Source organism: Pseudorca crassidens, chromosome 2 (assembly GCF_039906515.1).
Source record: "Pseudorca crassidens isolate mPseCra1 chromosome 2, mPseCra1.hap1, whole genome shotgun sequence".
In the NCBI taxonomy this organism is placed as follows: Eukaryota; Metazoa; Chordata; class Mammalia; order Artiodactyla; family Delphinidae; genus Pseudorca; species Pseudorca crassidens.
The window spans coordinates 108,423,749-108,439,257 of NC_090297.1; the positions used below are offsets into that span (position 1 = coordinate 108,423,749).

At 41.8% G+C, this 15,509-nt stretch overlaps 1 protein-coding gene across 7 annotated transcripts in view; it reads left to right on the plus strand.

Annotated features, from left to right (window-relative positions):
• Positions 1–14,122, plus strand: part of GABPB2 (GA binding protein transcription factor subunit beta 2) — a 33,607-nt gene extending 19,485 nt beyond the window's left edge. For 5 of the 7 annotated variants that reach the window (XM_067727710.1, XM_067727709.1, XM_067727713.1 and 2 more), the window contains 2 exons: positions 3,970–4,100; positions 4,227–9,329. In XM_067727710.1, coding sequence (XP_067583811.1) covers positions 3,970–4,100; positions 4,227–4,526 — 431 coding nt within the window. In that variant the 3' untranslated portion in view covers positions 4,527–9,329. Of the gene's footprint in view, positions 1–3,969; positions 4,101–4,226; positions 9,330–9,543; positions 9,586–12,631 lie in introns of those variants that run through there. The other 2 variants (XM_067727712.1, XM_067727711.1) reach the window with 2 other exon arrangements.
• Positions 14,123–15,509: the final 1,387 nt, after the last annotated feature.

A 15,509-nucleotide genomic window follows, 5' to 3' on the forward strand; every position in this document is an offset into this window, starting at 1 on the left:
CACAGGCCACGTGGTATGGCCAAAAAAAAAAAAAAATATATGAGGCATTAGGGCAAGTAGTGGGAATGGGAGAAAGCCAGATGCCAGATGGGACAAAGAAGCTCTGAAAAAGGAAAAGAAACAGAAGCCAGGCTGGCAAAGGCTATTTCTCCTCATATATATAAAATCTGTGAGTAAAACCAATAATCTGGTAGAAAAAAGAGCAAATAATGTCAACTAGTAGTTCACAGAAAAGAAAACAGGAAAAAAATAGGAAAATACGTTCAACCTACTTCTTTCATGCAAGAGAAATATAAATAAATACTGCAGCAAGATACCATTAAAGCACTATATTGTCAAGGGTATGGGGAAACAGGCAATCTTATAAATCACTGGTGAGAGTGTAAATTACTGCATCCTCTGAAGAGCAAACTGTCAATATGTATCAGTATTGAAGATGCATATACCTTTTGGCTAAAAAGTTATTTTTCTATGAATTTATATTCACACACACAGAAATGACATATATACTAAATTATTCATTACAGCATTATTTGTAATCATCAGAGATTACAAAGAACCTAAGTAGAAGTCATTAAGGAACTGGATAAATAAATTATGATACACACCACCCATGCAATGGAATACTATGCAGCTATAAAAAACAATGAGGAAGATTCTTGTATGCAAGTATGGTCTGATCTCCAAAATATATTAAGTGACAAGAGCAAGATGCAGGGGTGTGTAGAGTATACTACATTTGTATTTTTAAAAAAGGGAAATATATGTATATTTGCTAATATGTTCATAGACTTAGACTATCTCTGGAAGAACATTCAGAAATAACATTGGTAACATTGGTTCCCTTGTAGCAGGGCACCTGGGTAGCTAGGGATGGATAGGAAAGACTATCTCTGGAAGAACATTCAGAAATAACACTGATAACATTGGTTCCCTTGTGGCAGGGCACCTGGGTAGCTAGGGACGGATAGGAAGCTTTTCAATGTATATGCTTTTATAGCTTTTAATCTTTGAACCATGTGAATGTATTACATATTTTAAAAATACATAAGTAAATTTTTTTGAAAAAAGAAAGAAACTAATCGTTACAACTTCATTTCTCAGAAATACTGAAGGTTGAAGAAGGAGGGTTGGTATAATTACCTTTTGTGTCATCAAAATTTTGATTTGGCCTAAATAATTATGGGGATTTTATAATTTTCAAATTATTTGAATTGATGGATCTTTGCAGTATGGGAAGAAACAGTAGAAATTAAACCTTTATAATTCGGGCTTTGGTATCATAAGTTCTTGGAGCTTATTTGAAAATATACCACTGATATTTTTGTGGACATGATTATCATTTAAAGTTTTGGGGGACTCATTGAGTAAGTGAGAGCCTCTGCTTGTAATGGAGTTAAATAAATGAGAACGAAGTTGTTTTAAGGAAAAAAATAAAATTTGAGGTTTTGCATAGATAAACTACACTACTTTTTAAAAAAAATTTTTTTTTAAATTACTTATTAAAAAAACATTACTTATTTGTTTATTTTTTTTTGGCTGTGTTGGGTCTTTGTTGCTGCATGAGGGCTTTCTCTAGTTGCGGCTAGCGGGGGCTACTTTTTTTTTTTTTTTTTTGCGGTACGCGGGCCTCTGCAGAGCACAGGCTCCAGACGCGCAGGCTCAGCGGCCACGGCTCACGGGCCTAGCCGCTCCGCGGCATGTGGGATCTTCCCGGATCGGGGCACGAACCCGTGTCCCCTGCATCGGCAGGCGGACTCTCAACCACTGCACCACCAGGGAAGCCCTGTCGGGGGCTACTTTTCGTTGCAGTGTGCAGGGTTTCTCATTGAGCCCGGAGCACGGGCTCTAGGTGCACGGGCTCAATAGTTGTAGCTCATGGGCTCTAGAGTGCAGGCTCAGTAGTTGTGGTGCACTGGCTTAGTTGCTCCGCGGCATTTGGGATCGTTCCTGACCAGGGCTCAGACCCGTGTCCCCTGCCTTGACAGGCGGATTCTTAACCACTGCACCACCTGGGAAGTCCACTACACTACTTTTTACAGATGCATTTAACCAGGCCCAAAGAAGGAGAGCTGAAATTTTGTTAATTAATTGTAAGAAATTTTTAATCCCAGACAGAATTTCCATTTCCACTTAGCAGATATCCAAGATGCTTTCTACTGCTATCAGTTGATGAGTGTTCAAGGAATACAAGCTAATGTTAAAATCAACCAATCCAAATAACTAGGTAAATCTGCTTTAAACAAAAATCACAATGCAACCTAAAACCTAAGTATAATTTTAACTTTTTATTTTGAGATAATCATATATTCATTCATGTATAGTTGTAAGAAATAATACAGAAAGATCCCATATACCTATCACCCAGTTTCCCCCAATGGTAACATTTTTTATAACTCTAGTACAATATTACAGACAGGAAATTGACATTGGTACAATCCACCAACCTTATTGAGATTTTTTCCAGTTTTATATGCATTCATTTGTGAGTTTGTGTTCTATGCAATTTAATGCATCAACACCACCAAAGTTGAGATACAAAACAGTTCCATCACCGAGATTCCTTTTGCTACTCTGTATTCCTTGTGTTATAGCCACTTCCCTTCCCACCTCATTCCTAACCACTGGCAACCACTAACTAATTCATCTGTTCTCTATCTTTATATTTTTGTCATTTCAAGAATGTTATATAAATGGAATCACACAGTATATAGCCTTTTGACATTGGCTTTTTTCTCTCAGCATAATTTCCTTAAGGTCTATCCAAGTTGATGTTTGTATCAATAGTTCATTTCTTTTTATTGCTGAGTAGTATTCCATGGTATAGATGTACCATAGTTTGGTTAACCATTTACCTACTTAATCTGTCTCCAGGTTTTGGCTATATCTGAGTAAAGCTGTTATGATCAATCGTGTACAGGTTGTATGGGAACATAAGTTTTCAATTTTCTGGGGTAAATGTCCAAAAGTAAAATTTCCGGGTCATATGGTAAATGCATGTTTACTTTTGTAAAACACTGCCAAACTATTTTCTACAGTGACTGTACCATTTTACATTTCCACCAGCAATTTATGAATAATCCAGTTTCCCACATTCTTGCCAGCGTTTGGTGTTATCACTATTTTTTTTTAAATTTTAGCCATTCGGATAGGTGTGTAGTGCATCATGTGTGTTGTGTGCATATGTGTGTTGACCCTTTTCTCACTTATCTATGAGAAGAGAAATAAATTAGACACAGCTAATGGCAAACTGCTTTCATGAAAGGTTTCTCAAAATTCTTATTTAAGATATCAGACCTACTTTAGATAAGTTATTCCTGCAGAATTGTAAGCTAAGTGGTCACAGCTTCTGATCTACAGTCAGACATTTCTATATAAAAGCCTCAGAGTTGGGTCTTAACTGCATGGCTTCCAAACCTGCAAATCTTCACCCTTCCTTTCTGAGGTCTTCTTAGTGCCTCTAATCTTTTTGGTTTCTCTCTGTAAAGCCATGCCTTGCCTATTGATTCTAAAATCCAAAGAGATATGAACAGTGAGACATCAGAGAATATATTTCAGTTTAGATGATTTTTTTTTTGGCTGCGTTGGGTCTTCATTGCTGTGCGCAGGCTTTCTCTAGTTGCGGTGAGCAGGGGTTACTCTTCGTTGTGGTGCACAGGTTTCTCATTGCGGTGGCTTCTCTTGTTGCAGAGCACGGGCTCTAGGTGGACAGGCTTCAGTAGTTGTGGCTCTCAGGCTCTAGAGCGCAGGCTCAGTAGTTGTGGAGCACGGGCTTAGTTGCTCCACGGCATGTGGGATGTTCCCAGACCAGGGCTTGAACCCGTGTCCCCTGCATTGGCAGGTAGATTCTTAACCACTGCGCCACCAGGGAAGCCCTATATTTTAGTTTATTGTCTGATTCAAAGTAAGCAAAGTCTCTTTGTTTTACTATGTATTCATCACCTCCAATTGGTGTCCTTTGGCTTATAGTTTTAACTGTACCTGCTGGTCAGGTTGCAGAGGAGACTGTCATTGAAGAAGAGGCAGAAGAAGCAGAGAAATTGCCACTGACTAAGAAACCAAGGATAGAAGAGATGACAGACAGTGTGGAGGAAAGCAAGGTAATGTTTTTAGCAGTGGTGGAGAGAAGAGAAGGCAAAGGTTCAAAAGCCAGAACTTTCAAGGCCCATACCCTTCTTTTTTGTCTACTCTCAGGAATTCTTACCTGTGGCGGTTTACTTTTACAGGAAGGCACTGAAAGAGAGCTACTTCAGCAGCAACTCCAGGAGGCTAATCGAAGAGCCCAGGAATACCGACACCAGCTCCTAAAGAAAGAGCAGGAGGCAGAACAGTACCGCCTCAAGCTAGAGGCCATGGCCCGACAACAGCCCAATGGAGTTGATTTCACCATGGTTGAAGAGGTGGCTGAGGTAGATGCTGTAGTAGTTACAGAGGGGGAGATGGAGGAGAGAGAGACAGAAGTGACTGGGGCAGTAGGGACCACAGAGCCTCATACTGGAGTTTCCATGGAAACTGTTTCAACTTAATGTGCAAGGGCCACAGCTTGTGCTGTGTCTATCTTTTTCCTCTTTTTAAAAGAAAATACAAAGGACAAACATTGTATAAAAATTAAGAATGTCCTAAAGAAGAAAACTATAGCAGGGTACAGAGTTTGGGCTCAGGAAGGCTCTCTATGCAACTGGAAAATTCAAAGCCAAATTTAGGGAACAAGTCTTCTGAGGGACCAAAAGAATAAGGACCAAATTTCTCAGCTCACTTCATTGCTTGAAGCATAGAGGTAAAAGAATGCTGGATGTTGCAGATTGATTGTTTTTTAAATAACTGACTTTCTATGAAAAGATTTTAAAATAATATTCCTAATATGGACACACCCAGAGCCTTTAATATTATAGTTGTACCATCAAGTGACCTGAAACTGCCTTAGATTTATGATGTGTACCTGTTAGAGGAGAAACCTAATTGGAAGGAGGGATTAGATGCAAGTTCTGGGGAAGAGAAAGAAATATATTCCACTTCCAAAGGAGCAGGCAGGCACTCCCCACTATCCTGAGTTAATTTCACTGAAAAGAAATGTGTGATTGCCTGACTGAATTTGCATCCATTGTGTGTCCATAGCTCAGATGCCAGTTTAAGAAACTGAAATAGAATTTTTAAAAACTGGAAAGGAGAGAAGTGTATATAAATCCAAAATCCTCCAGGCTGTGCCTCTACAATGCTGGAAAGTGGCCAGAAAGAGGCTCATGGGGTTAGGAAACAATCTGGTCCTGAGATACCAACTTTGCTCTGGCTGGATTTTATGAAATCGCAATCCGGAGGGTAGTCTGTTGTCAGAACAACTTGCTTCCAACCATTTATTTATGTAATACCAAGCTTTAATATCAACTTTTTAATTTTATAAAACTTTGTTGAGTTTTCTAAGTGTGCCTTTCTGTGGAACTTACATGGTATCCTCTCATATGCAAGAAAAGACAGGGGGAGAGATGAATGCTGAGGATGTTGTATAGCTTTCTCCATCTGATTTGGGTTGAGTAAATTGCTCTATTTCCTTAAGGTCGGGCCTTGTGCAGAGCTTTTGTGCCTTATAGTTGCTCAGTGTGTGCTGGCAAAGGGAGTGAGAACTACCAGTGCCGTAATGTAAGGAACCAAAGATTCTGACCAGATGCTTCGTCACCTGACTCTCTTCTCTCCCACTATGCCTGCTCCCTTTGCCTATATACTTTTGAAAGTGTTTCATTGCTGGGATTTCTTGGAGTTTTTTTAAAAAAGGGAATATGGTTGGAGAGAGAGGGGTTATGGAGAGGTCATCATCCTGGACTTGCTTGCTTGCTTTGTTGTAAATTAAAAGCAACCAGAGGGAGCTGTGCCAAGTAAACATTTGAATGACTGTTTAGAATATGGTTTTCTTAATTAGCAATCATGGGGAAAACATACATTTTTAATTTGGAATAAAATGTGACAGTTGACATGGTTCTGTTTACCTTGATTAGTGAAGTAATTTGCTGCAGTTTTCCAGAGGTGCAGAATCATTTGGGGCTTAAAATAGACTGAAAACGTAACTCCCCAAACCAAATTTAACAAACAGAATTGGCTATTAGAGGTTTATAGACAAAAATATCAGTTTTGAAATTAATCTTGGCTACGGGCCAGCGTAGCTAGGTTTTCTCCATGGACCAAGTACTAAGCACTTCCCAGATGATCAGAGATTAGTCTGCACTGTTGGGGATGATGGAGAAATGCAGTGGAGCAGCCTAGGTAAGGGAGAGGGTAAAATTGTGGTATCTGCTGTCAAGTCGTCCTATTTCTGTTTGCAATATTTTTCCTTTTTCTGAGTCCCTTTGTGAATCAGGTGCTAACAATAAGCTGCTATTGTGTGCCATTTCAAAGCTTTAGCTTAACTATAGAGGGACCAAGTGTTATTTTAGATGTGTTTTGTGTGTGTTCTTGGTGCATACATTGACTTTAATTCCTTCTTTTATTCTTTCCTGTTCAGGGAGTGGAGGTTAACTGTGTAGAAAATATGCAGGCCCAACCACCTCACTCTCTGAGGTAGCTTCTTATTGAGGGCGGGGAGTTTCCATCCAACACTCTCTTCTGAGCATACAGAGTACCTACTGTTTGGGGGAACTGTTTAGAGTTTCTTATTATTCTGTTTTTGTAAGAGCCTATCATTCCCACCCAGTAAAATATCTAATACAGCCCAAGTCATTTTTGATGATGGGCTCTCTGAGATAGGGAGTTAAAGGGGGGGTTGGGATAGGGGGAGAGAGAAGGGAAATGTCTAGAAAGGGGTGGGTAGCAAAAGGGCATTTGTTTTTATTTACTTGGAATAGACCTTTTAGCATCCCAGAGAAGGGAAATAGGGCTTGATCTCTAATTGTATTGCCATAGAGAGAATGGTAGGTCAGGATCCCTTGAAGTAGTTAGATTAAATATTAAAGACATGAATGGCCGTACCATTGTATGATTTTGCATATTTTTCTGGATCAGCCATGGAAGTTGGAAAAATGTTCCTAGATCTTCTGGGTTTGGGGATTCCAACTGGCTTATTGGTAAGGTTGGATTACAGAGAATCAAACAGACAAGTGGTTCAGAGATGGTACTTGAGCAGGAGAAACCTGAAGCCTAGGATGATTGCCTACTTTAAAATAAAGCTGCTTTAATAATATCAGTATTAATATAGGAATATTAGACCCTACATTTACATTTTGGTTTTAAGCTTTCCCCTAAAAAGGAGAAAGAAATAAATCTTAATATTTCTGTTCTTGTTCCTGGTTTCAGGGAAATTACTTACAAATGTATAAACGTACATTCCCTTCCTATCACTACCTTTGTGGGATCCCTTAATTGTAATGCCAGAGTTGAGGTCTCTTAATTGAAATATGGGAGAACTTGGCTTTAGGTTTTCTGTATATTGAACTCAGCACCTTAAAAGTTGTTCTTTTTCTCTGTCAGATCTGTGTTTCATAATTTTTGCCTTTGCCTCTCCCCCTTTTTCAGCCTTAGCACTGCATTATTAAAATGTTTGTGTCTGCTCAGTAATATTAGAAATCTGTGGCATGCAAAATGACTTTTTTTTATATTGCTGTAAAAGAAATGAATTTAACAGAGGGCTTTCCAGTTGAAGTTAGGTATTTTGTGACCAGGGCATTGTTAACACCCCTTTGCTGCACGTATATATTGTGTACATTTATAAACACATATGAATTTTCCCACTTTTCTCTTTGTTTATTTGAGGTTCAACTCTAAAGTACCTGGTAAAAGCTGAAAATATTTTTATTTCATTAAAAACATTAGAGAGGGTTTCTTTCAATTGAGTAAAGACACTGGGAAGAAAAAGCAAGCATTTCTTTGGCCCTTTTTCCGAGGCATGCTCAACTGGCAGTAATAAGAAACCTGAGGAGTGAGGCCCTAGGGAGAGCTAGTACCAAGCTTTGCAGAGATTTCTTTAGCATACAGTGTGATGACATTGGTAAACTGAAAGATTCAGAGCAGGGTCAGGGATAGAGATGGAGCTGCCTTTCCACAGAGCAAACCTCCTTTCAGCTCCTATGGTAGCTGTTTTGACTGGCATTTGTATAATTTCTTACACCTCTGAAAAGGAAAGAAACCCTAGATAAAGTTCCATGGCAGAAGGAGCAGACATTCTATACATCTGCTTCCCAGTTTAGGCATCTCAGCCTTTTAAGGAATGATCATTTTGAGAAAGACTTCTGTGGCTCTTTTCCTAACAAACAACATTATAGACCCTCAGAGCTAGAAGACATGAGGCATGTAGTGAACTATTCCCAGAAGTTTAATATTGAGTGGGAATCGGTTTTTGTCCAGATTTGTTGGAGAATGGCCTCCTGTTCTCTACTTGTTATATAGACATCTCTGTATGGCCAGAAAAGGAGCTTTAGAATGGAATACATATTAAGACCGCCTATGTGCTGCTCTAGGCTCTTATCTATTTCCACTTTATGTGATATTTTCCCCTTCTGAGTTAGTACTCTATTTCCTATGCCAGTATATTTAACAAGAGACCAGGAGCAAGAAGGATGTAAATTCAAATTAAGTAGCTTTGAACCTCTGGTGCTGCCTTTTTTTTTTTTTTTAAGCCTCTCTTAAGATTAGGAGGTGGGGTGATATCCCTAGACTCCAGACTACTACATAGCAATTTGGCTTGTTAATGGCAGGAAATTGTGATTCCCTGTCTCTCTCCTCCCCTTTCCCCTCTAACTACTTCTGCCTCTGTGACCCCATTGTTCTTATCTCACTGAGTCTTTCCCCGGCACTAGAATTTAATTAATAGGTCATTTCTAATCTATGCGCCTTGTCTTTCCTCCTTCTGTCCCCTCCTTCCCTACCACATATTTTCTGTTTATTCTTAAGTGATTTGTTTCTGAGAATTAATCTAGGTCATACCCTATATCCTGTGCTTCCTAGTTGGTCTCAGGCATCTTGCTCTATCAACAGTAATGATAGCAGCAGCTCCCTTCTCTGGCTTTGCCCTGTGTACTGTCCTTCTGCCAAGGCCATTTGTGTTGGGGGGGAGCAGAGACAGGGTAGGTGGGGTGCCTAGCTTCTTCTCAAAACATCTTCAGTTTTTTGGGTTGTCTGACAGCTTTATGTACAGTATGTTTTAAGAAAACTTAAGTATAATTCTCTTTTTTATTTAGGATTTTAATTAAATAGGGTTTGATTCCGATGAGCAAGTTTGTGTGTGTGTGTGTGTGTGTGTGAGCATTTGTGTGTATGTACACCTATACAGATCTATATTATATATACAATTTTTGTACTATCATTTAAAATAAAAAAATGTTTCTTACTAAAATGCCAAAGTCTTACCATTTCAGGTGTCATTGAAATTTTTTTTCCATCTCCTGGGCAAAAATTGTATCTACTGCCTGGTCACACATAATCCTTAAGAGCAAGTTTTCCCCGTCCTACTGAGCTAATGAGGGTGGAGCAGTGGGAGGGTGGTTTTGGTGGGGGGAGCATCTTCTTTCCCCTCTTTGGTGCCTCTTCTGACCCATTCACACTCTCTACCTTTTCCTTATCTAGCTACTCCTCAGCTGGTATTCTTAAGAGGCAGAGCAAGTTGAGGTAAGAACTGAAGTGAGAATGGAGAGAACTTTTGACTGGCTTATTAATTTACATCTTCTTTCCTTTTTTTATCCCCCACTCCATTCCCTAAAAGCAAACAACCAAGAGAGGAGAATAGTAGCTGAAGTAAATGATTCTGTGCCTTGTGTGGGAGTTAAGTCAATGCCAAGATAAGGGGCAGGGTACGGGAAGAACATCAGGCCCAGGGAGGCTTGGACATAGTGCATTTGCTCTGCTGGCTTCTAAGCTACTCTTAGTTAATAAGGTGCTTGTTGTTATCTCAGTCTAATTCAGCACATATTTATTAAGTAAATATGCGTAGCAGTCTGGTTGTGGCGCAATCCCTGTTGATAGCCAGGGTTGAACGGACCCACTTGGCTGGCTACTTGGGTGTTGCCGTCTAGTGTATAGTGTTCTCAAAAGCTGCTCCATCGGCAATAAAGATGCCTTTCTCAGATAAAGGAGGGTAGGGCTTCCCTGGTGGAGCAGTGGTTAAGAATCCACCTGCCAGTGCAGGGGACACGGGTTCGAGCCCTGGTCTGGGAAGATCCCACATGCCGCGGAGCAACTAAGCCTGTGCGCCACAACTACCGAGCCTGCACTCTAGAGCCCGCGCACCACAACTAATGTAGCCCGCGTGCCTAGAGTCCCTGCTCCGCAACAAGAGAAGCCACCGCAATGAGAAGCCTGCACACTGCAAAGAAGAGTAGCCCCCGCTCGCCGCAACTAGAGAAAGCCCACGTGCAGCAACGAAGACCCAACACAGACAAAAATAAAAAATAAATAAAATTAATAAATTTAAAATAAATAAATAAATAGGGTAAAACCAAAGTCAAGGACATATAAGTATCAGTGTTCAACATTAGAATCTCCAGGTAAGCTCTCAAAGTCAGTGTTTAGGAAATTGAACGCTTACCATGTACTAGGTTGCATGTGGATAATTGCTTTTTGGTAAACAGTACTGTGTACATATTAACTATAAGGTGCATCTGGCAGGTACCTCATAAATGTATATATGGTCTTTGCTCTGCCGAGAGAAAAAGAGCAGGAACTCAAAAAGCCTTGAGAAGCAAAGAACTGAAAGTGTTGAATTAAAATCCTAGCGAGAGGGTTTCCCTGGTGGTGTAGTGGTTAAGAATCCACCTGCCAAGGCAGGGGACACGGGTTCGAGCCCTGGTCCAGGAAGATTCCACATGCCGCGGAGCAACTAAGCCTGTGCGCCACAACTACTGAGCCTGCGCTCTAGAGCCCAGGAGCCACAACTACTGAGCCCACGTGCCACAACTACTGAAACCTGTGCGCCTAGAGCCCGTGCTCCACAACAAAAGAAGCCACCTCAATGAGAAGCCCGCTCACCGCAACGAAGAGTAGCCCCCGCTCACCACAACTAGAGAAAGCCCGCATGCGGCAACAAAGACCCAGTGCAGCCAAAAATAAAAAAAAAATCCTAGTGAGAAAAATCATCAGGCATATGGGAAAGTTGGAAGGGAATTGGAGAGATAGGAACCTAGAGTTCTCTGAAGGGTAAATATTCTTAAATGATGGAAAAAACCATGAACTAGGGCAACTTGCCTAAGATTTTCTCTCTCTGTGAAAGTGAGCCCTCTACTCCAAGAGCAGTAGGTAGAAAATACAAGAGAAGGTTGAAGTGGGAGCAGCCTAGTGATAATTATACCTATGTAGGAGTTTCTGCAAGATGTCTGATAGCTAACAGTAAGTTTAGACTATAGGGGACCCCTGAGCCAGGTGTGGGGCTGCACTCTGCTACCATAAACAGTCCTAAAGTTTAAGAAAGTTCTTACTGTAAAGTAAAACGATATTTTAGAGAGAGGCCAATATCATAAATAATAACATGCTTTTAGTTTGTGCTACGTGTCCGTCAATGAGCTAGGAACTTTGCATGCACACAAACATACCTATCTTGCAAGGTGTGTATTATCTTCATTATGTAGATATTAAAAAACAGGCTGTGACTTTGCCCCAAGTCCCTCAGCTTAAAAAAATTTTTTTCTTTCTAAAACTACAGTTTCTACATAGAGTTAGTAGTGTTTTTTCCTCTGTAGTTTATCCTTTAGTCACAATACCGTCTCACTTGACTTTGGGCAGCTTAATTCATCTCAAATTGCAGTTAAGAAACTGGAGAGAAGTAAATTCTCCAAGCAGCCTTTCTAGCAAAATCCCCAAAGTAAGTTTTGCTCCAAAACTAATTCAGGAGGCATCTCCATAAAGCTGCTGGTCAGCAATACTTGAGCAAGGAGAGTCAAAGATAACCTCTCTTGCAGGAAATGGATGGGGTCTTCATCTCTAGGTGTGCTGGATTGTTCTGTCTTTCCTTTAGATCACTTTCCTCCTTACTGTATCTCGTTCTCTATCCTGGGAGGCTAACCTGTATGAATTTCATCAACGGGTTCCCTGTGCTTTGGCTTCCAGTTGGATTCAGGCAGTAGGGAGCTCTGGGCAGGAGACTGGATGGAGACAAAAGACTGAAATCAGTGTATTGATTTCCCAGGTTCCCTCCCTTGGGGTCACCTGGACCTAGGTGTATCCTTTGATTAAAGGCCACTGCCCCATTCAATGCAATCTCTCCTTCCAAGTCTCAGTAGCCATTACCTCCCTTTGTCCTTTCAGGTGTAAGGCTGTTACTAGCCTCCAGTTACTGACCTATCCCTTGCCAACACTTTTTAAAAGGAGCCCTTCATTATTTTGAGCATGTCAACTATTTTCTCTTGGGACCCTAATACACCTGGTAAAGATAGGTGATCTTTTGGATTCATAGACTTCATATTTTATCCATGTACTTCAATCTTACTCTCATACATGTGACCTTAAATTCTTATGAGTCAACAGTTCTGAAGGGTCAACTGCTGGATTAAGTAACAGAGAGTGACTCACACCTGTGTGGTTCCCAAGGGTGCGGTAGTAGCATCAAGGAGACATAAATCTGAGAGATAATAATAGCTCAGGCCCCTATGACTTAGCTACCAAAGAACCCAAGATGCTGAACAGCTTTTCAAGCTTTGTGACTGTGGAACCTTCTGTGTTTCAGGTCCCCAAAGCTTTATACAAGCTGTTGGACTCTGCCTACTGGGGCCATGGTTTCTCCATAACCTCCCAGGATACCTCTGAGAAATCAGCTTAGAAATCCCTCAGGATGACAACTTTATCCTGCTGGTACATTCTGTTTTTTCTAAAGACAAAGTTTGAGCTAATATCCTAATTTTAGAAAAAGACTATCAGGGCTTCCCTGGTGGCACAGTAGTTAAGAATCCGCCTGCCAATGCAGGGGACATGGGTTCAAGCCCTGGTCTGCAAAGATCCCACATGCTGCGGAGCAGCTAAGCCCGTGTGCCACAACTACCGAGCCTGCGCTCTAGAGCCCGCAAGCCACAACTACTGAGCCCACATGCCACAACTACTGAAGCCCGCATGCCTAGAGCCCATGCTCAGCAATAAGAGAAGCCACCGCAATGAGAAGCCCGTGCACCACAACGAAGAGTAGCCCCTGCTCACCGCAACTAGAGAAAGCCTGCATGCAGCAACGAAGACCCAACATGGCCAAAAATAAATAAAATAAATAAATGTATTTTTTTTAAAAAGACTATCAGCAGATTCCTGAGTTAGGATCATGTTTATCCCTGTATTGATAGTGATAATAATTTCTTTCAGTTTATCCCTAATTTATTATTCACTGCTGTCAGGATGAGGTGTTTCAGGATGAGTGCTAATGAATTGCATTCTTAATAGTCTATTTTGGGCAAATAACCGTTTCCCACAAAGCACTTAACTTAAGCCTATATATTTATATGGTGTTTTATAAACCCCATGTTGGCATATGTTCTTTCCATACTTTACAAAAGAAATTGAGGCGCAGAGAGGTTAGTGGAATTGCCAAGGTCACCCATAAAATTATTAAGGGGCAGAGTCCAAGGACTGTTGCTCTCACTGCAACATAGTTGCTTTCACTAGCCCTGAGAAGGTTCTGAGAGTCCAGCTTAGGCATTCTTGGCTAGAGAAGTTGCCATAGTGTTTTTGTTTGTTAATATTTATTTATTTTTGGCTGCGTCAGGTCTTAGTTGTCGCAGGTGGGATCTTCCATTGCCACACGGGCTTAGTTGCCCCACAGCATGTGAGATCTTAGTTCCCTGACCAGGGATTATACCAGTGTCCCCTGCACTGGAAAGCGAATTTTTAAGCACTGGACCACCAGGAAAGTCCCATAGTTTAGAAATTCTAATAAATGAACATCCTTTACAATTAAATTGAAACCAGGACTTTAACCTGTAAATTGTTAAATTTCGATTGTACTTCTCTTTTGGGTCTACATTTGAACCTGAGGATCTTTTACCCCTTTGTGACCACCTTCAGGGCAAGAACTGAAGTATCTGTGAGACTTGGCCCTTAGAGGGCTATGAAAGGTTGCAGTCTTAGAATTTTTCTTTGTCCTGGCTTGGTTTGAAAAGGATAATGAAGTCAGGTGACTGGAAAGATTCTTTACTTCTTCCTTTCTCTCCTCCACTATCTAGCAACTATCAATGATTTCAAAGTATCTCAGTTTAAGTAAAGCATCCAGTGAGAAAAAATTGAGATCTAAAGGACCTCTCCAACCCGGTGAAACAAGCTCCAAGCAGAAAGCGGGTAGACTCTGGAGGACAGCCAAATTTGGTGGAACAAGCTATCCGATGTGTGAGAAGTGTTCAGAGGGCATTTAAAAACCTTGAGGGTAAAATCTATAAACGAAGTTTGTAAGGATACAAAGGGAAACGGATTGCTGAGTAGAAGCAGATCGCAAAGTTAGGAATAATAGCCCAGGGTGAGTTTGAAGGAACCACCATCTCACAAGATACCATGTTTTCTCCTTTAGAAAGGGTTTTCACGTACATTATCGTACTTGAGTCTCTCAACCCCATTTTTCAGGTGAGGAAACGGAGGCTTAGGGTAGAGCTTTAACTAGGCAGGATCACAAGCAGTAAAGGGCGGAGCTAGAAACCATCTCAGGGTTCTTCAAACTGTTGCCAGCGGATTCCTGTCGAGGGCTTTTAGGCAAAAAACCCGGAGAGGAACTGGCGAGGCTTCCTTAGCTGCAAGGCGTGGTCTGGCCTCCAGGAGGCGCCAGCGGCAGGGCGGCCTAGGGCTCCAACCCGGTGGATATCCCCGCCACGCGCCGGTAAAAACGAGACTTCCAAATCCGCAAAAGCAGCCACCGCCCGCGCGAGATCTTTCGCTCCAGGCAGTGGGCGGGGCAGGCCGTCCTGCTCGTCCCTCTCATTGGCCCCCGGGAGTAACGGACAGGTATCTGCACCCAGCCCGGGCCAGAGGAACCTCACGACACACGCTAGCTGATCTTCGGCGCGCGGGGCTCGAGTGCGGCCCGGGAGTCCGCGAGAGGAGGCTACGCATGCGTGCAATAAAATACGCTTCTCGGCACCCCTCTGGCTCCGCGAAGGGGAACTGCTCCTTAGGGAACTGCTGGGGCAAACCCCTAACTTCACCAGTACTTTGCTGGGGTTTTTTTTGCAGCTTACCCCTCTTGCGACCCAGGTTTTTCCAGCCAAATTCCCTTTATGACAAGATTTCCTGATGTGAAACTTAAATCACTTACGCTGCAGCTTCATTTTATTTCTCCAAAAATACCCTCCCCCCACCCCATAGAGCATTCTACGAAAAAGTCCCTCTTATCTCGGTCCAGAAACGTGCTCGGAGTACCCTCCCTAACCCCACCTAAATTCTACCCGGGGTCTCCTGGGCCCTGGTTCATCTCCACGCACCATTTCTTAGCTTGCCTCCTTCAGGAAATCTTTCGTGATAAACCCCTGTGGGAGCGCAGCCATCCCAATTACTCGGGAGAGAGCTCAAGGCCAAGTTGAAGGCAGAGATTCTGGAGAAAAAGGGCTCAGAGCAGCCGACCGACTCCCGCCCCGCCCCCT